Genomic DNA, 24763 nt, shown 5'->3' with positions numbered 1-24763 from the left:
GGTTGACATGTGGTTTCAACAAGATGGCGCTACATGCCACACAGCTCGCGATTCTATGGCCATTTTGAGGGAAAACTTCGGAGAACAATTCATCTCAAGAAATGGACCGGTAAGTTGGCCACCAAGATCATGCGATTTGACGCCTTTAGACTATTTTTTGTGGGGCTACGTCAAGTCTAAAGTCTACAGAAATAAGCCAGTAACTATTCCAGCTTTGGAAGACAACATTTCCGAAGAAATTCGGGCTATTCCGGCCGAAATGCTCGAAAAAGTTGCCCAAAATTGGACTTTCCGAATGGGCCACCTAAGACGCAGCCGCGGTCAACATTTAAATGAAATTATCTTCAAAAAGTAAATGTCATGTACCAATCTAACGTTTCAAATAAAGAACCGATGAGATTTTGCAAATTTTATGCGTTTTATTGTTTAAAAAAGTTCTCAAGCTCTTAAAAAATCAGCCGTTACAATTTGATGTATAATTTGACAATATTTGGCGCATTTCCCTACGACTGTTACAGCAGCTTTAGTGTTGAGTGTGAAATCTTCAGTTTTGCAACAATAGGTCAATTGACAAAGGAATTTCGAGAGCAAATTTGAAATTTGCGGCTTTGTTGGGACCAGTTAGAAGGTGAACATATCATAAGTCCTCATCCCTACCCCTTGTGCTAAAGGTTTGAGGGTAATTTAAAAGTTGCATTTTTCAATATTTTGCTTACACGCTCACATCTTGGAACAATTCGTTCAACCAACAGACTAAAATAAAGCTTGATCAATTTTCTACAAGTTTTGTTTATTAGAGGTTTGTGATATCTCCAACAGTTTGGGAGATATTTTCTCTTGAAAATATAAAATTGTTAAAATAACAGGGTTTTATCCAATGTTTTGCTCTTTCAGAGCTTATAACTCATCTTGAACAATGCATCGAAAAACATGAATTCCTATCGTACGTTTGTAGAGCAATTAATTATCTTTAATTCGATGTATTATTTCACTATTTTATTATGTTTTCCTCTCATTGTTGTAACAGCTTCAATGTGAGGGATGAAATTTTCAACTTTGCAAGAGTGGCAACTTGCGGTTCCAGACGCTAGAGCTTGTTGCTAGAGCAGAGGAGCAGAGGAGTTAGAAATGCGCATTTTTGCTATGTTTACCTCCTAACTAGTTACAATTGAGCTGAAAAGTAAAAATGTGTTCCAGACATTCCCTTCAAATTGCACAAAAAACATTATTCGACTTTTTCAAAAACATTTTAGTGTAAAAGCTATTTCCTATAGGTATTGTCAGCATAATTCTAATCTCATCGTTGCGAATCAATTCGCTCATATAGTCTTTTAATATATTCAATAGAATCAATTCGCTCATATAGTCTTTAAATATACTTAATAGAATCAATTCGCTCATATAGTCTGAATATACTCAATAGAATAGTTATATGACTACTTTATTGAATCTTTGATCCAATTACAATTTAATTATTGCATTTTTATAATTGATTGGAATCACTTAGCTCATGCAGTCATTGAACTTTTCTAATAATCAAAAGAATAGTTGTAAAATTTTAATTTTTTTATTTAGTGTTAATGTAGTACTGAGTTGAAATGTGATTGGTTTAGATGCGCTAATGAAAGAAGGAGAAACGTGGTGTGGTGTGGACGCTGAGCTGAGGGAGGACGCTGACCTGAGGCGGCATGGCGGCGCAGTTGAGACGGCGCATGGCGGACGCACGCGCAACATCGGCAGGAGTCGACATCCCGATCGGCCGCCTGGCATCCACACTGTGCCCAGGGGCAGAGGCGCCAATCCGCATCACAGGTCTGTCAAACTGCGACCAACAATAAATCAATGGGTGTCTATGTATTATTGCTATCACAAGTGGCAATATATGGTCGTCATCATCATCAATATTAGACATGATAATGATGAAGCATTTAACGATTCCCTTGACCATTCACAGTTGTAGGAGTGGTCGGGTCTCAGTACTAACTTCTGGATTTTAGTTAATCTACCCTATAAGGTTGGATGAGTATTAAGAGGTTAGCCTTTTGCTTTAAAATTGCAATATTTTGGTATTATTTGAAATGTTTTCATATTTTTTAATAATTAACAAGAAGAAAGAAATACAGAATGAATGAATGTCACCCGTAAGATTTGAAAGCTATTTTGTTGGAATCAAATTGGATTACCAACCGTAGTGAATAATTTCCCTTTATTACCGAGGAAGCTTTTTCATTATTGCTATCAAATGTTGTTGTCTTTTTATCTGTCTGTCTGCTGTGCTTTCTAAGAAATTGGCAACAAATTGCCGAAATTATTTGAAATCTCAGTTGACAACGCTGATGTAAACGTGACTTTACAGACTAGAAGCGATCTAATCACATATTTATTAGTAGTATTAGTAGATGTGTAATTGATAATAAGAATAATTACTCATATTCATAATAGTTATAATATACATATAAAATAAGTTGCTAATAATTAATTCAGTTCTAATCATCCCACTACAATAATACGAGTTAGGGTGATCATACGAGTATGATCGAGTATACTCGTAGTATCCTTATCTAAATCATGAACAATAAATTTTTAAAATGAAGTTAGTAATAGTCCTTAATAGTAAGTGTTAGAAATTGTTAGTGCATAATTTTCATAATGAATTTATTTATTTTCAGACGAAGAGAAATGGGCCAGAACTTGGTGATGAACGGTGGTGGTGTTGCTAGTGGGGTGGCGGTGGGAGGAGGATACTCGCCGTCGCCGGCCTATGCGGCCATGCCACCCCAGGCAACGCACTTCCTTCGCGCCGCAGCCTACCACCCGGCCTTCCCCCCCAGCGGGCCATCCTTCGTGCGACCCTCGTTCCCCTTCCACCCCAGCCAAGGCGAAATGGTCTTCCAGTACGCCCCGCCCTTCCTCCATCCGGGCCCTGCCCCTGCCGCCCCCAACCCAGCTGGGCCCCAGCTCACATTCGCCATGGCACCTCCCAAGATATCCTGCTACAACTGCGGCAGTCAGAGTCATTTACCCAACGAATGCCAAGAGGCTACCATCGAGGAAATGTCCAAACAAGGTGGGCTACTTACTCAAATCAAATGAAACAATTCATTATTATTATTTGTCCTCTCTATCACTCAACCTCAAAGCGACTAATTCTAACCATATAGTAAGATCAGATTACAGAACCGTTTCATCTTTCATTATAATGGAGTGGGCAAGAAATATCATCGTGTCTTTATAGATGAGGCTGTACTGATGCATGCTGGCTACATTGGTTTCATTGCGAAATTATCAGGATGCTCCGAAGTTTTCCTACTTGGTGATTCTAAACAGATTCCTTACATCGAAAGGAGTGGACTGAAAGTTAGATGGTCTCATCCTTCAGTTTTTTGTGAGTCCACACGGAAAGTGACTTTAACTAGAAGATGTCCGATCGATGTATGCTGCGCACTATCCAAATTCTATGGTAAAATTGAAACAACTAGTGGAACTCTTCGCTCAATTAGGAAGACCATCTTTAACGGCGGTCTTCCACAGCTTGATCCAGAAACACTTGTATTAACATACACGCAGAATGAGAAAAAAATTATTCAAGAGTTACTAGGTGACAGGATTGATAAAACAATAAAAATTCACACGATACACGAAGCACAAGGTCTTACTTATAGAAATGTTATTCTAGTGAGGACAAATTCAAAGGATCTAGAGATCTATAACAGTGAAAGTCATGTGATTGTAGCACTCAGTAGGCACACTCATAGTTTCAACTATCTAACAACAGCGGAGAATGATCTCATATCATTGCTTATAAAAAACACATTAAGCTTTGATGATAAATATATAATGAGATGGCAGAGGAAAATAGAGGAGAACAAGCATGGAGGGGTGCGTATGAATAAGCATGATGATGAGTAATAATAACGTGCTGGATGTGGCAAATGAACTTGATTCCGTGGATGAGATAGAGGACAGTGTGATTGAGGATAAACAACAACTCCACGTTGCTCTTCAACACTCTAATATAACTGTATTTTCTCTCAATATCAGAAGTATTAGGAAGAACTTCGATGACCTGATGATTCAACTACAGGATATGTCCCATGATTTCGATATAATAATACTAACAGAATGCTGGATCAAAAGAGATTATACACAGAAGCAACTGAAGGACTACAATATTTTTCACTCTTTGAATAATCGTACTCAAATGATGGAGTAATTGTATATGCAAAGGAAAATCTCAATGTACAATCGGTAGAACTAAATATCAGACAGGCCAACGTTCTTCATCTACGACTTCAAACATCAAAGGAGAGATATAATATATTAGCAGTGTACAGATCACCTTCCTACGCCAGCATAACAGAGTTTTTAGAGGACTTTGAAACAGTGCTTGGTAGACTGAGAGGTCAACTTATTATTTGCGCAGGAGACTTCAACATTAATACGCTACAGCCACATCAGCATTATCAACTTGATGATTATTACTACCTATTGAGTGAACACGGTTTGAAGAACTGCATTAAAAAGGCTACCAGAGTAACAGCGGGAACGTCTTCTTGTTTGGATCATATGTTGACCAACTGTAAAAGTAAAATCCATCCAATCGTGTATCACTCGAGTATCACAGACCACTTCATTACAATTCTTGGACTGGAAGAACATCAGTTAGACAGAACAAATGGGGATGAACAGAGCTCAACTAACTGTCAACTCTCAACTAACTGTAAATCTGTCAACTTGAACGGCTTGAGGAGAGGACTGCGAGTGGAACAATGGACGGAGGTTTTTGAGTCAAATAACACAGACTCAGCTTACGAAAAGTTCCTAGAAATTCTACAAAAACATATGGAGAGCAATACACATCATTACAGACAAAAGAAGAGGATCAAGAGCATAAAACCATTGATAACACGAGGACTTATCTCAGCTATAAGAACAAGGGATTCTCTAAATAGAAGAAGGAAGCTGGACCCAGAGAACGGAGAACTCGCTAACTACTACCGAAGATACAGAAATACTCTGACGTCACTCATCCAAACTACAAAAGAAAATTATTTCAAGATGCAACTAAATGAAGCAAACAATGATGTAAGGAAGACATGGAAAATAATCAAGGATGCTACAGATTCAGATCAGAAAAAGGATATACAACTGAATGCTTTGAAAATTAATGGTGACATAGTCACACTGAAAGATAATCCTAGAGAACTATTGAGTCATGTAAATAATTTCTTTGTTAATATTGGAGAGAGTATGGCTAACAAAATATCTGAGAGTCTGAATAAAAATATTAACGAAATTATAGCAGATAATGTACCAGAATTGCATGTACAGAGTAATATGTTTCTTTTCCCCATAGATGAAAAGGAAATAATAAACACAATTGATTCTTTACACATCAATAGTGCACCAGGCCTAGATGGATTAGATAACAGGACCTTGAAAGGAATAAAAGATTTAATTTCTAAGCCTTTAACTCATATTTTTAATCTGAGCTTGTTATATGGTACTTTTCCAAGAGCAATGAAGCAAATCTGTGTCAGACCTATACATAAAGCAGGCGATAAACTAATTATTAGTAATTATAGACCTATTTCACTGATTAGCAATGTATCAAAAATTTTAGAAAAACTAGTTAAATCAAGATTAATAAGCTTTTTAGAAATTAATAATATTCTTTCTCCTAACCAATTTGGCTTCCGCAAAGGTATAAGTACAGAATTAGCTGTACTAGAATTATCAAAATTTGTAACTAGCAATTTAGAGGAAAAGAATAAATGTCTAGCAGTATTTTTAGATTTAGCAAAGGCCTTCGACTCTGTTTCCCATGACTTATTAATAAAAAAGCTTGAGGCAATAGGTATAAGAGGAGTGCCACTTGAATGGTTCAGATCCTACCTCAGCAATCGACAGCAAAAAACAAAGGTTGAGAACCATATGAGTGCAGAGGGTTCCATGAAGTTTGGAATACCTCAAGGAACAGTTTTAGGACCAATTTTGTATTCGATCTTTGCAAATGAGTTGTGCTCCATTCAAATTCAAGGTAGAGTTATAGCCTTTGCTGACGATACAGCACTCCTTTTTCAAGGAAAAAACTGGGAAGAAGTGTTCCAAACAGCAGAGATAGAACTCACAAAAATCACTAGTTGGTTAAGAAATAACTTATTGTCATTGAATTCAGAAAAAACAAAATTTTTAGCTTTTTCTTTAACAAATAGCACAAAACCACACATGACAACAATGAAGCTCCATAATTGTGATAGAAATTGTAACAATAATTGTAATTGCCCACTAATAGAACGCTCTGACAATATAAAGTATTTAGGAATAATAGTAGATGATTCATTGAAATGGAACAAACACATAACATACACAACTGCCAAAATGAGGAAGCTTATATACAAATTCTATCAATTAAGGCGTATCATAGACAAAGAAATGTTAAAAACTGTATACTTAACATTAGTTGAATCTCTTTTAAGGTACGGTCTGTTAGTTTGGGGTGCAGCTAACTTCAGTTTTATAGATCCATTATTTAAAACTCAAAAACGCATTTTGAAAATAATGGGAAACAGGGAAATCCAGTTTTCAACTGTAGAATTATTTATAGAAAATAGAGTACTCAGCGTTAGGCAATTGTATATATTGTTGTTATTAGGGTATATGAAAAAACATCAAAATAGGAACCATATCATAAATCATAGCCATAATACTAGAATAAGAGAACGTTACAATCAAGAAGTACCAAGAATGAATACAGCGTTTGGGCAAAGATCACTAGGATATTTAGGGCCTACAATATCTAATAGAATACCATTAGAAATCAAAGGAGAGGAAAATTTCAATAGGTTCAAAAGAAAAATTATACATTGGTTATTCAGTATTGGGATACAAAGTAGTGAGGAACTAATAGTAAGTAGGATTTAGATTTAAGCAGTATTCTTTTTAAATAAGGTAATTTATATGTAGAAAATAGTACCTCGGTTTAGTATCTTTGTACTAGGTGATGCTTAGGGTAATAGATATAGTTTTAGATTTTTGGAATTTTTGTATTATCTGTTGTAGCATAAATTAGTATTAATTTGATGATAACCTCGACACATATATTATATAGTGAGGTATCATTTTTGTAAACACTGAATATTGTTATATTATTGAAAATATATGAAAAAAATATGTAATGTATGAATTTATGAATAAACTCCTCTGGATGTGTCGTCCAACATCCAGAGAAATTATTATTATAACCATTCTCGATAAATTTCGAATCTATTTGCAAAATTTCAAGTTAATCAGTTCAGTAGTCCAGACATGATGATGCTTCATTCTTGAATTTCCTATCTCGTACATATACAGGGTTATTCATAATTATGGTAAAATAATTTAATACGTGTCAGTAGAGGTAAAAATAAGAAAAAAAGTTCTTATAAACATATATCCATAAACGCTTCATTAGCGAGCTATACAGGGTGAAAGATTTCGCCCGGACTTCAGTTCCTCTGATGAAATACACCGATGCTGAATTGTTTGGGGACTAGTTTTTGAAAAACTTATGCTGGATTCATATGGAAAAATATCTGAAAAACTGAATAAAACTAGTCTGGAAGCTGTAGTGTGAGTAGTTTTTGAGAAAAAAGTTGAAATATGCAAAAAATTCAAGTAGAAAAACACAGACTTCTACGTTTGATGCCCAATAACTTTCTCTAATGACCAGTAAACAAATAATTTTTCGCAATAAAAATTGTAGAGAATTTAATTCTGAAAAGAATGATGTAAGCTGTGTAAACTAAATTTGAATAAAAGTTGGATGAAATGTATTCTTATGTAGTACATTACACCACAAAAATTTGCTGTTTTATGAGGAGAGAACTAATAACTCATAAGTTGTAGCTGATTGCAAATAAAATATTCGGTTTTTTTAAGAAAAGTTTTTTTTATATGAAAGTAGCATATCTAAATGACATTAAACTTATACCAAAAGACTAGTAGATTATGCCATTAAGCCTGGGAGGAAGCTCGAACAGAAGTAGATGATCTCCTATGATTCCTGCCCAAATGTTTACTGAAAACTGATGTTGTGGAAGATTAGGATTGATGGCATGAGGATTCTCAGCTGCCCAAATACGTTAGTTGTGGACGTTAACGATAGCTGTTCTTGTAAAGTGTGCCTCGTCGGTAAATAAAACGGTTTTTAAAAAGTTTGGGTAAACAAGTTTTACTAAAAACCATCGGCAAATACCAGCACGGGGAATACAGTCTCGTGGCAATAGAGTATGAACTTTCTGGAGGTGGTATGGATGTAATTGTTGCTCTTTTAGTATCCTCCAAATAATAGATTGATTGACATTAAACTGCACTGACAATTCTCTTGTGTTCTCCTCGGGATGTTCATAAATTTCATCAAGAACTTGTTCTTCTAACTCAACAGTCTTAGTAGATCCTGCATAAATGTGCTCTTTGGATATCGAAGAATCTGTCTCAGACAGACGTTGATGAATAGTGGCAAAAAACCTTGAACTTGGACATACTCGTTTAGGAAAGTTCTCTTGATACAAACGTCTTGCTTCAGTAGTATTACAGTAGTGTCCCATTCCATACATTAAATGCATGTCAGCTAATTCGGAGTATGAATAATGTCTAAAATTACCTGCCATTTTTAAAAAAAGTTAACACTCAACACAAAAGCAAAGTGAAATGGTTACAAATAACTGGTTAATAGGTTAAACAAAAAACACAGCGCGGCTACAGTAGGCCTAACTTACAGTTTGTTGTTTTGTTCAACAGTGAGCTAAAATATTTCTGAAAATAATTTTCAGCTGATAATTTCTTTTAAATATTTTTCTATTTAAAACAAAATAAATCAGCTGTTTTGGAACAGCTGTTCTTAAAATCAATGTTCTATTTGCAATCAGCTACAACTTATGAGTTATTAGTTCTCTCCTCATAAAACAGCAAATTTTGTGGTGTAATGTACTACATAAGAATACATTATATCCAACTTTTATTTTAATTTAGTTCACACAGCTTATATAATTTTTTCAGAATTAAATTCTCTACAATTTTTATTGCGAAAAATTATTTGTTGTTTACTGGTCATTAAAGAAAGTTATTGGGCATCAAACGTAGAAGCCTGTGTTTTTCTACTTAGATTTTTTGCATATTTCAACTTTTTTCTCAAAAACTACTCGCACTACAGATTCCAGACTAGTTTTATTCAATTTTTCAGATATTTTTTCATATGAATCTAGCATAAGTTTTTCAAAAACTAGTCCCCAAACAATTCAGCATCGGTGTATTTCACCAGAGGAACTGAATTCCGGGCGAAATCTTTCACCCTGTATAGCTCGCTAATGAAGCGATTATGGATATATGTTTATAGGAACTTATTTCTTATTTTTACCTCTACTATCACGTATTAAATTTTTTTACCATAATTATGAATCACCCTGTATAAGCCAATTCTTTCCTTTCTCATATTATAAATTGCACTAATTTTATTTTTTCTTTAATTTTAACTTAAACCATTTACTGATAAATTTTAAATATTTATTTTGTCAAAATTACATGAATAATCTTCATTGAAGTTGAAAATTCTCAGCTAAAAAAAATAAATAAGAGACTATGGCTTAAATCAACCCCCAACCACATCAATCTTTCTTTCGGCCACAGAGAATGCTCTGATAATGGATTGCTTGATCATAATATTATGTAGCCATTGAAATTATTCTTATCTAACCACAGTCAGTGTTACCAACTTAATATCGGGTTTCGCACACTGAACCTCTATACAGCCTACCAACTATTTGTGCTGTCATGTTGCAAATATGTAGTGCGGAAGAGTACTTTGTATGTGTGTGTGTGTGTGTGTATATATGAGTGTATGTGTGTCTGTGTACACGATATCTCATCTCCCAATCAACGGAATAACTTGAAATTTGGAACTTAAGGTCCTTACAATATAATGATCCGACACGAACAATTTCGATCAAATGCAATTCAAGATGGCGGCAAAAATGTTGTCAAAAACAGGGTTTTTCGCGATTTTCTCAAAAACAGCTCCAACGATTTTGATCAAATTTATACCTAAAATAGTCATTGATAAGCCACAACTGCCACAAGTCCCATATCTGTAAAAATTTCAGGAGCTACGCCCCATCTATGCAAAGTTTGATTTTTGATTGTTATTTTTCCCAATTATCAGGCTTCAGATACAATTTGAACAAAAAAATCAAGTGGAAAAGATTGAGCATGAAAATCTCTACAATAATTAATGTTCATTAACATTTTCACCTAAAATTGAAAATAAGCTCGAAATTCGAGAAAATGTGATTAACCTACTCAATTGCAAACTGTTGGCAACTGTTGATTCTATTGAATCATTCACTAAGAAGAGATAGAAGACCTCGTGTGTCTCCAGCGTTATTGTCCTGTCACCAGCTGGCTCAGATCTTTGATTAGTAGACTTGAGATGCGCGTGAACACTAGCGTCAGGTGATCAATTTTCATAACGGCAAGGAAAGTTGTGTGAGTGCGCCACACCAGATTTTTTTTACATAACACTGACAATGATTTTTGTTGAAATGGGATACATTCATATCAAGTGTTTATTTATTATTGAATATGCTTTCCGTGTTATCGGATGGGCACGTTAAACTTTCGGTCCCGGCTGAAGTATGACAGTCATAAGGCCCATTGACAGCTTAAAAAATATATATTCAGGCGGTGGGACCTTCCCGCAAGGGACGCTCCACCAACAAAAGCCAAACGAATTTACTTTTTTTATTGAATATGCTCAGCCCGATCACCAGATCAATGTGCGTGGTCTTCCACTGCTTAATTCTCAAATGCCTTGAATCTAATGTTTAATGTAATATTCAGATTCATTACTACACAGATCTATTACTACTGTCCGTTGCGTCGCGACTGAGAAGCAGTATGTATATACTACCGTGTCCCGGTATTATGATAATCTAATGAATGTTGTTTTGTTGCAGGACAATACCGGATAGATTATACGCCATATCAGAAGTCGGGTGAGTGTTCATCGAGTAGTAGTGATAAGTGACCCATTTGCCTCTTCAATATAACTCATGTCATTTAATTTTTCCATGTGCCAATAATAATTATATCATTATTATGATCACAACTGACTTTTAAGCCTGTTCAATAGCGTTATCATTTATAATAATTTTCTTCTATCTCGCCCATGTTATGAGCTAAGTATAGAGTTATTTCCCATTATAATGTACAAAATACTTCTTATACTTTCAGGTTCCTATACAACAATTTTGTTATGATATTGATCATTGAAATATTTGAATACTTGAAAATTTGATTGTTCGAATTGAAATTCTTGTAGATTTTTTATCGCTGTTTCAAGCTACTGGATTAAAAAACGTTTTATATCGAGTTCTCTTGAATTATGCAAAATTTGAAATGATCAATGAACCTTGTATAAAGTGTTGCTTATAATCTTCCCGTAGTGGAATAATGATGAAAATATTATCAAACTGAATATTTCAAATTTGGTCATTCATGTGACAACTTAAATTTCCAATTATATGCATGAGAAGTAAATTTTACCGATCGTTAAGTCTTGAATCTTTGTCCACTTATAATAAATAATTTCAATATTACATATTAGAAACAATTATTATAGAACTGTTTACAGAAATAAACGAAGTTAGGACAGTAGCTACTGTCTCACTCAAGCTTCGAGATTGTCAAAATTTGATTATTTAAGCATAATTTCCTGTAAAAGAGTAAGAAACGTCACTATCATGATTATAGATCAATTCCTTTCAAGTGAGTTTTCAGAGAAAACAAATGTTTACACTTTTATTTTTTAAAAAAAATCAAGAATTTGACTAATATTCTGATTTTAATCAATATTCATGATTTCCAACAGAATTTAATTATTATAGATGATATTCATGTTTATGATTAAATTTTATTTTATTTCTCTTTTTTAAATAGAAAAATATTTGAACAACTTTTCCAAGTATAGCTTGAAAGTAAATTTTGAAATACTTTATTGACATTAGCTGAATTCGGTTTATTATATAAATGAAAAATTTAGAATATAATAATTTATTCTTGTTTGTTATAAATGTTCCTGTATATTATGTTTTATCTGTAGATCCTTCAAGTATATAGCTCACTGGAGCAAAAATAGTCTTTCATTAATGATTGATCCATTAATCGTGATTTTGTGTGAATTGTTTACCAGTTAGTATTCTAGAAAAACTTTTACTATTATTGTAGCTGAGAGTTTTTCACTCATACTCATTCACCTTCTTTTTTTATAATTTCATCACGTTTACGTGATAGTTATTTATATATCAAAAATTAATTTTATTTTCAAGTTAATTCTGTGATGAATAATGAACTATTTATAGAATAAATTTGGACTTTAGTAAGAATTTAACAAAAAAAACAATCAATCTATTTGATGATAGTTGTTGATGTGATACGAATATGTTTTTATCTTTTTAATGCTGCTCATTACTTGCTGAATGTTTTCTAGGAATGCCGGTCTCTATTAATCTAAACAATTAATCAATCGCTGAATGAAACAGCAGAATAAAAGTAAAGTAAGTTTCTTACAATTGAAACGAGACTGTCGACATAATTTAATTATTGTTGGCTGCTTTAGATACTAAAAATTTCCAACTGTTGTTGGAAAGAAAATTATACTTTGGCTGAGTCCAGCTTAGATAAGCAAATTGAAATGACATCACCAGCTGCACTGCAGCTGCTCCACTCTAGTTCAAATTTAATTTTGTTCCTCATTGCTAAAGATGCACTTGAAGCCTCACTAAAGTTACCGTCAAACAGTTTCTCCTGAATAAAATATTTTTGTATTTTTATTACAAATTTTTGAACAGATACTACTACTGTGTCTCTTTAAAAAAACTCTTAAATTCAATCTTTATATGAAAATCAAAGTTGTTTTTACTTTTTTGTTTCAATTTGAACATTTAAGGCTTTAGATCCATCCAAATGCTTTACAATATCACTCCATACTGACGAGGAATACTGATTTCAAGTCTCCATATAAGTTACTTAGGAAATGACAATTTAAGTTTTAACAATACAAGTCGTAATTTCTGAAAAAAAATTGCTAGCAATAAAGTGCTTGATGAGCCATTGTAGATATTAATTTATCATTGAAATCTATATCTATAACTAGTATTGAAAAAATTATCCAATTTTCAAATTAAAATGCGATAAACATATTATTTTGCACCTGATTTCTTGATATAGGATGTCTCTAAAAAATCACTCAGCTTTAACTTCCTATAATGTAGAAAAACAAGTGTAACTAGGTAATCGAAACAGCAATAATAGATGTAGCGAAGCTGGCCTATTCAAGGGAAGACATTTATGGCAAATTTCGGTAAACTTCAATATTTTCCAACCAATTTCAATCAAATGAAATGAAGGAATAGTATGCAATTTGTTGGTTTTAAATCCTTTCACCTTTAAATAAATTTATGTCATTTATATTTGTTTATTCATAAATTGATAAATACAATATCATTCTCAACTATTAATGATTGAGAAAGTAACAACAGGCGTAAGCCCAAAATTGTTATTTTCTCAAATTTGGATAGAAATCGTCAAAAATAGGTCATTTTTATCAAGTTTTGTCCAATTTTGAGTCCAAAATATTTGTAAACAAGAAATTTAGATAAGTTGAAAATCAAAATTAATAAAAATATATCTCTAAACCATCACTGATTACTGGAAAATGCTGTATTAATTATTGAACATTTTAAAACTTGAAAAGAAACTCAGATTTACTTCTAAAATGTATTGAAATGTTTAATATTATTACTTCTAAATATTAAAAAGTATAATTTTAGCAGACGCCTGCTCACATTAATTTGTGTGTTAAGGGGCCTCAATTGCTGTCCTCATTTCACAAAAATATTCTCTTGAATACTTAACTGTCGTCGTTTAATTGGATCAATCTATTGTAATTATTAAGCTTGTAATTTTTAAGCTTTGTCATTTCCAAAGAAGGCTTTAAGTCATTCTTTTATTATTTATCACCTTATTTATTTTGATTGCAAGGTTTATTTTATTTTTAATTTTAAGTAATATTCTTTTCAAGAGCTCGAAAACAGAATATTCTTCATAAATGATGTGTAAAATTAATTTCTTCTTGTTACTATCATAAAAAATTTATAAGAAAACCAATATGGCTTCTATATCATGTTATTATTTCGAATGTTTAGCTGAGATTAGGCTGCTAAAACGTGACTGCTAATATTAAAAATCGACCTCAGGTATGGTCGACTTCAAATAAATAATAAACATCCATATCACACTGGACATGGCTTCTTATGACAGTTGCGATTGATTGCGATTGATATGACGTGTTATTTGCATCACAAAAATTGTACGAGTGATGAAAATGTTGTGACCTATATAAACTTTGGGCTTTCACATAAGAATGTATAGAAACACTTAAATCTAGTAAATTGTTTTGGTTTCTGTAAAATTTATTCAATTGGATATCATATAGTTTCAACGAAAACCTTTTTGGTATTACAGTAGTTGGATATCATAGCATCAAGCATTTTGAAATACTCAAACACAAATTTAGTTCATTCAAAGTATAAGACATTGCTTTTTAAATTTAACGATTGTTAACGATTAGATGTGAAAGTAATTAATTGTATACTATATTCATCAATCGAAAACAATATATTCACCAGAAATACACTATTATGCATACTATTATGCAATTTGGATTACATGCCTCGATTATTCATTCATTACATCCATAATATACGTATAAATTGTTGAATAACTAAAAGAATAGGTTCCTTTGCATTTAGCAATGTGGTCGATTTGATCAGGAATTATTTTTTATATAGTATGACAAAAGAGTATCTGTACTCTGTACTCAATCATAAAAGCAAGCAATATCTAGCTTGTCTGTTATAAGATTTCCCTACCATGTTGAGTAATCCTGGTGTCAAGCTACAGATTAAGCTAGTCAATTTTATTGCTCTTTCTGTTGAAGAATTGATTAAAAACTATTATTAAGCTATATGAAAAGTAGAATCAGACATTAGAATCAACTTATTATTAGTTTTGAATAATTATTTTTGTTTTCTACCATGGCCAGGGCCATCTAAGCTCATAAATAGAAACTTCTGTACTCCATACAATCATCTAGTTGTGATGGTTTGTTTCTGAAACTATAACCTATTCAAGTCAATAGATAGATTTGATAACTAAATGAAGTATTGTGTTATACCCTACGAAAACTTTCAAAACTCAAAGCCTTAAAATCGTTAAAACAATTACCTTACTTTAGGTTCATGTTCTTCTCCGTTTTAATTAGTTTCTGTAGTGATGGAATGGCGCAGCAAACAAAGTTAAGCCTTGAAAGTAGTTACAATAAAAATCTTATATATTTACTTGGAATGATAGTGTGACAATTTAGAACTAAATGTGTGTTGCAATAAAAACAACTTCATATTTTTCATTTGAACACCAACAATTAATTGTAAAATTCTCAATATATTTAGTGCTAATCTACAAATTTACACAAAACGATTATTCATTACTGTGATTTATTTCCTGTTTAAGTTCAATAAAATCCTATAAAATGAAAAACATATTTCACAATCAGTGTGACATATTGTTCTTGATCATGTGTAATGTTGAGAATTTAGATTAAACAAATATATGCCTTAAGTGCAGTGTAATAATATATTTTGTATACTTTTCATCGATAGAAATACACTTAGTTTCAGTTATTATTATCACAGTTCCAACTTGAAGTAATGCATTCAGAATTGGAGGATTTCATCATTAGCTTTTAGAATAAACGCCATTAGAGCCTTGTTAACTTAATTTTAAGTCTGCATTGAATAAGATTACTGTAATTACAAATTGGATCATCAATAATTTGCAAAGATATAGTGAGTCTTCCACAAAACCAAGACAAACAAAGTTTCGGATATATTATTAAGAAGCTTAGAGATTTAGAAATAAAATTATTTAGTTAGAAATGAACACCAATATTGATAAATCTTAATGTTTTATATATGTTTGTGTATTGTCCTGTTCATTGTCCATTTAGTTCGAATCAATAGTTTATCTCGTAATAGAAGAGTTTTTTCAGTCGTTGAAGTTGTCTTCCTGAAACTTAGCATGCAATGCAATCGAGTAAACCCCGTTACATACACAAATACCGATATTTTGTTCAAAGTGTCTCTATAGTATTACAACTTTTTCATTAATTTATGCCTCTATTACTGTATGACATAAGGACAAAAACCTCTATAATGCTCATTTTTGGGCAGCGCCTATATACGTTATAAAACAAATAGAATAGCATAGAAATGAACTTTATTCAACAAAACAATTCAAACAGTTCTCAATGTAGAAAACAAAGAAAAAATTGGGATCTTTTCTATTATAATACTTAACTCTTGAGACAAAGAAAAAGCTTTCATAAATTATATAATACAGTAATAATAAAAAAATAATATATAAAATTGGTTTGGTTTGCGATTCATAACAAAACAGACTGTCTTTGAAAGATTAGATTTTAAATGTAAAATATTGAACTCTCACCTGATTCATATGAGGATAGAGAAAAAAAATTAATAAATAAAATACACCCGTTTTTATCTAATTAATATTACTGTTATATGTGATGGATGCTCGATAACTTCTATAACATGTACTTTAGTAAAGTTGGCATTCGATAGCTCGTAGCTTCTAAAACCGACAGTGACTCAGACATTAATGGAACACATTGAACTTTTTACACCCTTCTCGAGCCACATTCAAGTCGAACATTTGATTAATAAATGTTTCTCCCGCCTTATACTTTTCAATACGTCGTAAAAAATGTTGTCAAACCTTTGTACATATAAATTAAAAATACAATAGGCTACCGTCGATTTTGTCATATAGGCTATTATGTCATAACCCTTTGATTTGAATAGAGAAACACTATCAATAAAATGTTGTTTTTGTGCAACGGGGATTACTTGACTGATGTTTGATGTGAAATGAGTGAATCAAACGAGTCAGTGTGTCCTAAATTGTAAAGGGTGCAGCAGCTCGGGCCATCTGATTAAGTTCTTTACAACCGCAATAATTTTCATGGTAAAGCATTCATATTCAATCTTTCCGCAGTACTTATACATTTGAAAAGCATAATTTAGAAGATGAATATTCACTTGATCTGTATACTGGCCTGTTTTACTGTCTTAGTGAAATGAATTTATAATTATTCTACGTCAATTTTTATGATATTAATATTTTTGTAAAAATTTCCTTAATTTTAACGAGAATTGCAAAAACGCCTGATTTGCTGTTGCACCCTATGAGTGGAACTCGAAAGAAAACTGAACTCTTCAAGCCTTATTACTATGGAAATAATACTTGATACTAAAATTTGTATTCTCAAGTTATATATGTCAATGGTTTATCTAATTTTTGGGTCCTTTTGATGTTTAACAAATGCTGGTTTCAATAGTTTTTGTATAATAATATTATCTACCGTTATTTCTTGCCAATAGTAAATGCCTTATTGTCAGATCCAATGACGATCTCTGAATCTATATGAAGCAATAAACATTTTTTCTCTAGTATAGGTATTTGATTAGAAAATAAGTCAATCCTCGTCAATAATTGGTAGAATTCTTGTTCTCAGTTTAAGAAAGATAAATTATTCTAATGAGTAATATAGATTTGAAGCATTTCAATGTGTTTTACCAAATTTATTATATCTGAATAATAAATAGTTTCTATTGCATTTGAAACAACATTTAAATGGTCATATTCAAAATTGTGCTTAACTAAATTTTTTCACAAAAATAGCAGATCAAAATCATTTCAGAATATGCATTTGAAAGAACATTCAATTTTTGAATTAACCTGCCTTGGTCACGATAACTTACGCAATAATACAAGTAGTCTTATGTATTTTTGGTAAAATCAAATACTGGCAAAATGTCAATAATTTAATAGGCGAAAGGTCACTACAAGATTTATTGTAAAGTATTTTCCCAACCAGTTCACCCTGTATGAAAGTTTTAGAACAAATGAGAAAGGAACAAAACAGATAGGTAGTTATATTGGAGAACTGGATTTTCATTATTAATCGGCATCATGTTGAAAACATTGCTTGATATTATTACTATTCAATTTAGAGTAATTAATTTGTTACTCTTGTACTTAATCAAATTCATGGAATTGCATATCCTCTTATTCTAGTATGGACAAAAGTACAAATTGTATTCTATTACAATATAGCTGAGATCCGTTAGTTTTAATAGGTTTGAATGTTCTGGAAGCATAATCATGTTTATGTTTCCACATTCAAATGCCTTCTGGAGAAGTAGTTTTTATATAATGGAGTGCATATTTCTTGAACATGTAGGCAATCCTTATAGAAGTACAAATTTTCCGTGTATATGCGTTCGTAATCGATAATGCACTGATCAATTTGAATTTTGTAAATTACTTGTGAGAATTGTTTTTTCTTGTAAAATAATATAAACGAGTGCATCTGTGCACTTGCCGGCTGATCCAACACCACCCAACCCAGGATTTTGCATTTTAAAAATAATTTTCCATTCATTAATCTTCAATAAGCTTGCGTGTGAACATCGCCTTCCATCCTTAGCAAACTAATTTCCCTCGTTAAAACCTTTCAATCTCTAACGGTGCTAAATTTATCGACCGTGTTGCTTTATTTCATTTGTGAAATGAAAATGCAATAATTGATATTAACAATAAAGCCATAAGCAATACTTCTTGGATAATTGTAATTATTATAATAGAACTAATATATCTGTTCTGTAGGAATTACATGTTTTTTTTACTACTGCATTGTATCTACATTGATGTAATTTGAATTAACGGAAGTATTTAAGTGATTGAAAAACGTATAATTTATTCCCAACGTAGCCTATATATATATATATATATATATATATATATAATATATATATATATATATATATATAAATTCCATAGAGCTAATGGCCATCTACTCAGTAGAGCTGAGAGTTGACTGACTATAGATAGTTCGAATCTCTCTATAATTATTTGAAAGATATTAATGTACAACACCACTGTGGGTAGCTTCATAATCTATCACTCATATAAACAACATTAACAAAAATTGACGTTCCTCAATATTACTGTATTTTCTGAATACCATATATTTTCAAGTGCTTTGAGTACCATGACCAATGAGTGGTTCCAGTTTCACGCCACACGGTTTTCTATTCATCTGAATACTCAAACACACGCCTCCATTCAACCCAATGCGAAAATCACCATTTCACATTATGTATATTCAATCATTTATTATCATTATGAATCAATCTACTTTATTTATTTAAATTTATTTACTTCGACACTTGAGAATGGAATAATTATCCGAAACTACGGTGATTGTGTCTTGAAAAAAAGAAGAGAGAATAGTCTATAGTTGTAAAACAATAATTAAGTATCACTATAAAAAATAAATTATGCATATATAAATAAGGGGAAGCAACAAATTGAATATTCTCCAAGTTTCGCACATGGTTTGGTACCTAATAGTTATTTCATCTAAAGATATTCTGTGCAGTAGGAAATTAATTATTTCCACCAACAAATTCAATTGTTGGATTGATATGCAACAGATTGATATTGAGAGTGTTGATATGCAATTTAAAGTATTGTTATTACATGATTATTATATGTAATTACCTAATTCATGATTTTCATTAAAGGGAATATTATCTTTATATTGAAACAAATTTCAAAATCAATTTAATTTTTCCTTTGCTATTCAGTTTATGAAAGTTTCATCCCAATTTTCAAATATCCCTTACAAACGAACTGCTCTCACATCATCACTGCATTCACAGATCACAACTTCACAATTGTTGTGCATTTTTACTGTCCAAAAAATAGATTTCGATCATAATTTTCTGGAAGATTTTTATGATTATTGTGGCCAATAACGATTCGCTCCACGGGTTTATTAATATCTATTTCTTTTAACCAGAGTCAGTTATGTGTCCTAGACATAATTATTTTGGCCTATTGGCTTACAGAACATGTAATAAACATAATCATGGAATGAAAAGACATTATTGTAAGGTGCGATACCTCTGTTGGAAGTTTATTTTGGGTGATTGATAGTTTGAAAAACTATAAGAAATAATACTGTAATCAGTTTGCTAAAATACTATACATTAATAATAGAATCGCTTACGGAAATCGCTATTGCTACTATCAAAAAAATACCATATTAGTTTCTAATTCGAAAATAGCAAGACGAGTGACTTTTGTCTGTGTTCATGGTTGTAAATATGAAATGAATGTTTAAAAATTATGTAAATAGTATCTTTATGAGAATCGTATTGAAATATATTTGTTAAGTTATGTGTGAATTGAAATTACAACAAAAAAAAATAGAAAAATATTTTACCTTTGTGTACTTGAAAAAAAATTCTGAAGGAAAATAAAAACAGTATAAAAGCCAATCACTGCATTTTTCATTCTGAAATAATTTGCATTTCCCATCCTACAAGATCAGCTTTAAATTACGGAATGAAATAAATGAATGTATAATACTATATATTAATAATAGAATTGCTTACGGAAATCGCTATTGGCTCAGAGGTTTGACACATGTTCGATTCACTTGGCAGTCCTGTCACCCTAATATGCCGGCCACCAACGACAGGATAAGTCTGTCGAACATGTATGAACAGATATGTCTTCGATCGTAAAAGACATTCAGGCGAAAGGCTTCGAACAAAGAACAGCTCTTAGACAGGAGCTTCTAACATTAAATAAACGAATAACCATAATAAACCACTACTAAAAAATTACAAATTAGAATAATACAAAAATAATTTAACCTCAAATAGAGCCAGTGAGTATAGAATGTAATGTACAGAGTATTATGAATGTTACATTCTATAATCACTGGCACCGCGCCATGCATCTATAAATATTATAATAACAGACGATGTTCAAGTACCAGGTTTGATACCGGGGCCTAGTCGTCGCTTAAAAAAGTTCTCAAAAGCTAAAATAGCCCATGCTAGCTGAAATGCCCATGATAAAGCCGGGAGAACCTAAGATGGTTCGGTTGTCAAAATATAACTTAGCCCTCTCTATATATACCAACAATGTTTAGGTTAGTTTTATTCTAACTCATTGACCAGCACTGCTGGATAGACTGTGTCTGGGTTTATAAAACATGTCACAAAAAAGTTTTAAAATGTCATCTCACTATCAAGAAATTCACTCAGGCTCCAAGAGAGATTTCAAAACTGCTCGGAATTGTCTATCACTTCCACTATCCTTGACCCACTCTGGCAGCTTATTAAACATTTTGAAGGCAATGAAAGAATAACACCTCTGAGTCCTTTCTAAACGGCATCTTGGCATGTTGATAAGGTGAGTCTGACGGGTTCCATAGCCATGTACCTCACCACGAATATCAGCACTCCTAGCTCTGTCTCTGATGCGAAGCAGACATTCAAGAATGTACTGATTCACAAAAGTAAGCATTTTTAACCTCTTGAAGAGTGGTCTGCAATGACTTGAATAGTACTCATACACCCCATAGTACTCATGGACTTCACCAACCCCGCCTATACTGGACCAACAGCTCACTAGCTGTCCAGGAGCTTCATACTTGTTATTGCAGCCGCCAAGACCAATTTTATATCTTAACAGCTATTAACGGTCCGCAATGGCTTGTATTTATTTATTTGATTTAGTTCCGCCTTAGTTCCTGATCCAGTTCTCCATCCCGCATTTGGGTATCCAGGCGCACCACTAGGAGGCGCTTCCAGCTTTCTTGAAGGATGTTAAAGGTGTGATTTTGGAGAGACTACTGAAGTTGCTCCCAGTTTGAAATTTTCAAAATTTAAAAAAAAATGCCATACGCTAAATAAATAATAGCAGACGATATAACTGTGACGTTTGTGGCAATAACATGTAGCCTAGTCTAACCTAGTGTGTGGCTTGAATGTGGTAGATTCCAAAAAAAGTGTAATATTTGATTAAGACCAAGCAGGAAAACGCCAATATTGGTCGTATTGCTGCCGAAATTTTGAAGCTTTTTTCTATAAAAAATGTTTCGATCCTAGCTGAGCCTCTTGGTGAGAGTAGGTGAGATTATTTTAAACAAGAATGAACAATAAACATTTACTTCAGATATGCCCATGAGTCCATTCAAGGAAGGGTTATAGAGGTAAAAGTTTGGAAGACAACTTTTGACCCCGCAGTTCTGTTCAGGGTAGTAAGGAGGTAAACATACTGTAGTTCTGTGAACAGTAGACCTCGCGCTCAGTAAGTTACATTGACCTGTTGTTATGTTTTCTCAAAAACTAATAAATGATTTATCAATTTAAAATGTCTAGAAAAAATCCTGAATAAATAGAGCTTTCTGTCTTATCTTACCGTGACGTGTGGTCCCGGAATGTGAGTGTGAGCGCTGTTATCAGGTCTGGCTGCAACTGTCTACAACGTTGATGGAAAGATACATTTTCAAGATGTTCGATGTTTTTGAACGGGTAGTATTATAGTCCACTAGACAGCTGATTTATGATGAATAATTCTATAGTATGATTTTTACTCATATTGGCGTATGAAGGAGGCTCCTTTTTCCTTTTATATTATCCTTGAAATGTAAAATGTCCAAAAACCTTGTATATACGTCGACGCGCAATTTAAAAAGGAACATACCTGTCAAATTTCATGAAAATCTATTACCGCGTTTCGCCGTAAATGCGCAACATTTAAACATTAAGAGAAATGCCAAACCGTCGACTTGAATCTTAAGGTGCGTACAGATATACGCGCCGCGAACATGAGCAATTCACTTTTAATCACCTGATGCCAAGTTTTTATATATGTATCTTACCGTTTCTGTAAAAATAAATAACCATGCAGAAATGAAGCTTGATAAATTCTCTACACTTTTTGTTCAGTAGAATTTTGTAATATTCCCAACAGTTCCCGAGATATTCGCTCTTGAAGGTGTGCAATTGTTGAAATAACAGGTTTTATGCGGTTTTTTGCTCTTTCAGGGCTTATAACTTTCCAACAATGCATCGTGAAAATTAATGCTTATCGTAGGTTTGTAGAGCATTGAATTCTCTTTGCAATGATATAATATTATTTCACTATTCCAAGTTTCCGTTTCATTGTTATAGCAACTTTAATGTAGGCGGTGAAATTCTCAATCCTGCAACAATTTGATCATTTAACAATGAAATTTGAAGAGGGTGTCTGTTATACAATTTTTTACATTACAGCTTCATTTGGACTAGTTAGGTGTACATAGCAAAAGGGCGCATCTCTATTCCCTCTGATGAAAGTGTGGAACTGCAAAAATATAAAAATATTGGAGGCATACTGTTTTTTTTTCAAAAATGATACACCTTCAAGAGCGGATATCTCGAAAACTAGAGAAGATATAGAATACATTGTGAGGTGAATATTGTAGGAAATTATGTTAGCTTTAATTTTGTATATAACAGTTATGTCAGTAAAATACTTTTGATATGTTTACCTCCTCACTACCCTGAATAGAACTGCGGGGTCAAAAATTGTCTTCCAAACGTTTCCCTCTATACCTTCTTTTGAGCATTCATTGCCTGGACTAGAAGGGGTACGGACATGTGGAGAGAATGGATGAGGACGATTGTGGGAAAAAGATCGACCATTTAGATGTCGAAGGCACTATAGTGATAACTTTATAATGACAGTGGATAAAGATAGGAGAATAGCGATGCCGATTCTCTGCATTAATTAATTATATTTCTACACTGTCAAAAATATAATTGGCATCGTTGTGGACCTAGAAAAGGATAGTACCACCGGCTTTGTAGATATTTATCTTGGGCCACTCCCGTGTTTCGGATGGACACGTTAAGCCGTCGGTCCCGGCTGCCTAAAAAGCAGTCGTTAGGTCATGTCAGAGGCCCTGAAATTGATCAGTTGCGACCTGAAAACTCTGACACCAGACCTGAGCCAGCCAGGTCACTCGATATTATTATTATACCGGCTTTGTCGAATGATAGACAAGGATAGCAAAACCAAAGTTGAACAAATACTGTCATTATAACGTGGACCTCACTATAGGAAGAGGGAAAGACCTAGGAAGAAATGGGAAAATTGTATTACAATCACTCAAGATCTTGCAGAGAAGGGACTAACACCAAACGAAGCTCTCGACCGAGACTCCTGGAAGCGATTGTCCCGAAACGCCGACCCCACCCCACCTGAGTGGGAAAAGACTGAGAAGAAGAAAAAGAATAGTCCGGGTGCAAATGTCAAGAATAAGGCACTCCGTGGTCATTTTTGAGTAACAGCCGTGGAAGATGTCTCAATTTCTTCGTTAGGTCTAGCATAATAAGGATCGTGATGATGATAAGTCAAAATCACAGGCAAACACCTCGGAAACAAGATGGCCGCCAAAATTTTTAGGGCTTTGCTATATCGCTAGTAGGAGTTTGAAGCTATATTCAACATAGTAAGAGTTGATGGAATTGGTTAAATCTTTCGGGTATTGTAGTATGATTATTTTGGAGCCTCCAAATGGCTGAATTAATCCGATATCCTTGACATTATTAGAATTACAGACGATTTCTTGAAAATCGACATATTTTTGCCGCCATCTTGTTTTTTTCATGATGACAAACATTTTTGAGATTGCCATCATGAATAATCTCTCTCTACACATCATTACAAAGAAATTGAT

At 32.9% G+C, this 24763-nt stretch overlaps 1 protein-coding gene across 2 annotated transcripts in view; it reads left to right on the top strand.

Annotated features, from left to right (window-relative positions):
• LOC111045865 (protein transport protein SEC31) overlaps positions 1-16868 on the top strand; it is a 31480-nt gene extending 14612 nt beyond the window's left edge. For both annotated transcript variants that reach the window (XM_022331344.2, XM_022331352.2), the window contains 3 exons: positions 1614-1812; positions 2670-3067; positions 10992-16868. In XM_022331344.2, coding sequence (XP_022187036.2) covers positions 1614-1812; positions 2670-3067; positions 10992-11062 — 668 coding nt within the window. In that variant the 3' untranslated portion in view covers positions 11063-16868. The remainder of the gene's footprint in view (positions 1-1613; positions 1813-2669; positions 3068-10991) is intronic.
• Positions 16869-24763: the final 7895 nt, after the last annotated feature.

The sequence above is a fragment of the Nilaparvata lugens genome, chromosome 3, assembly GCF_014356525.2.
Source record: "Nilaparvata lugens isolate BPH chromosome 3, ASM1435652v1, whole genome shotgun sequence".
In the NCBI taxonomy this organism is placed as follows: Eukaryota; Metazoa; Arthropoda; class Insecta; order Hemiptera; family Delphacidae; genus Nilaparvata; species Nilaparvata lugens.
This window is presented reverse-complemented; position numbering and strand designations above follow the sequence as displayed.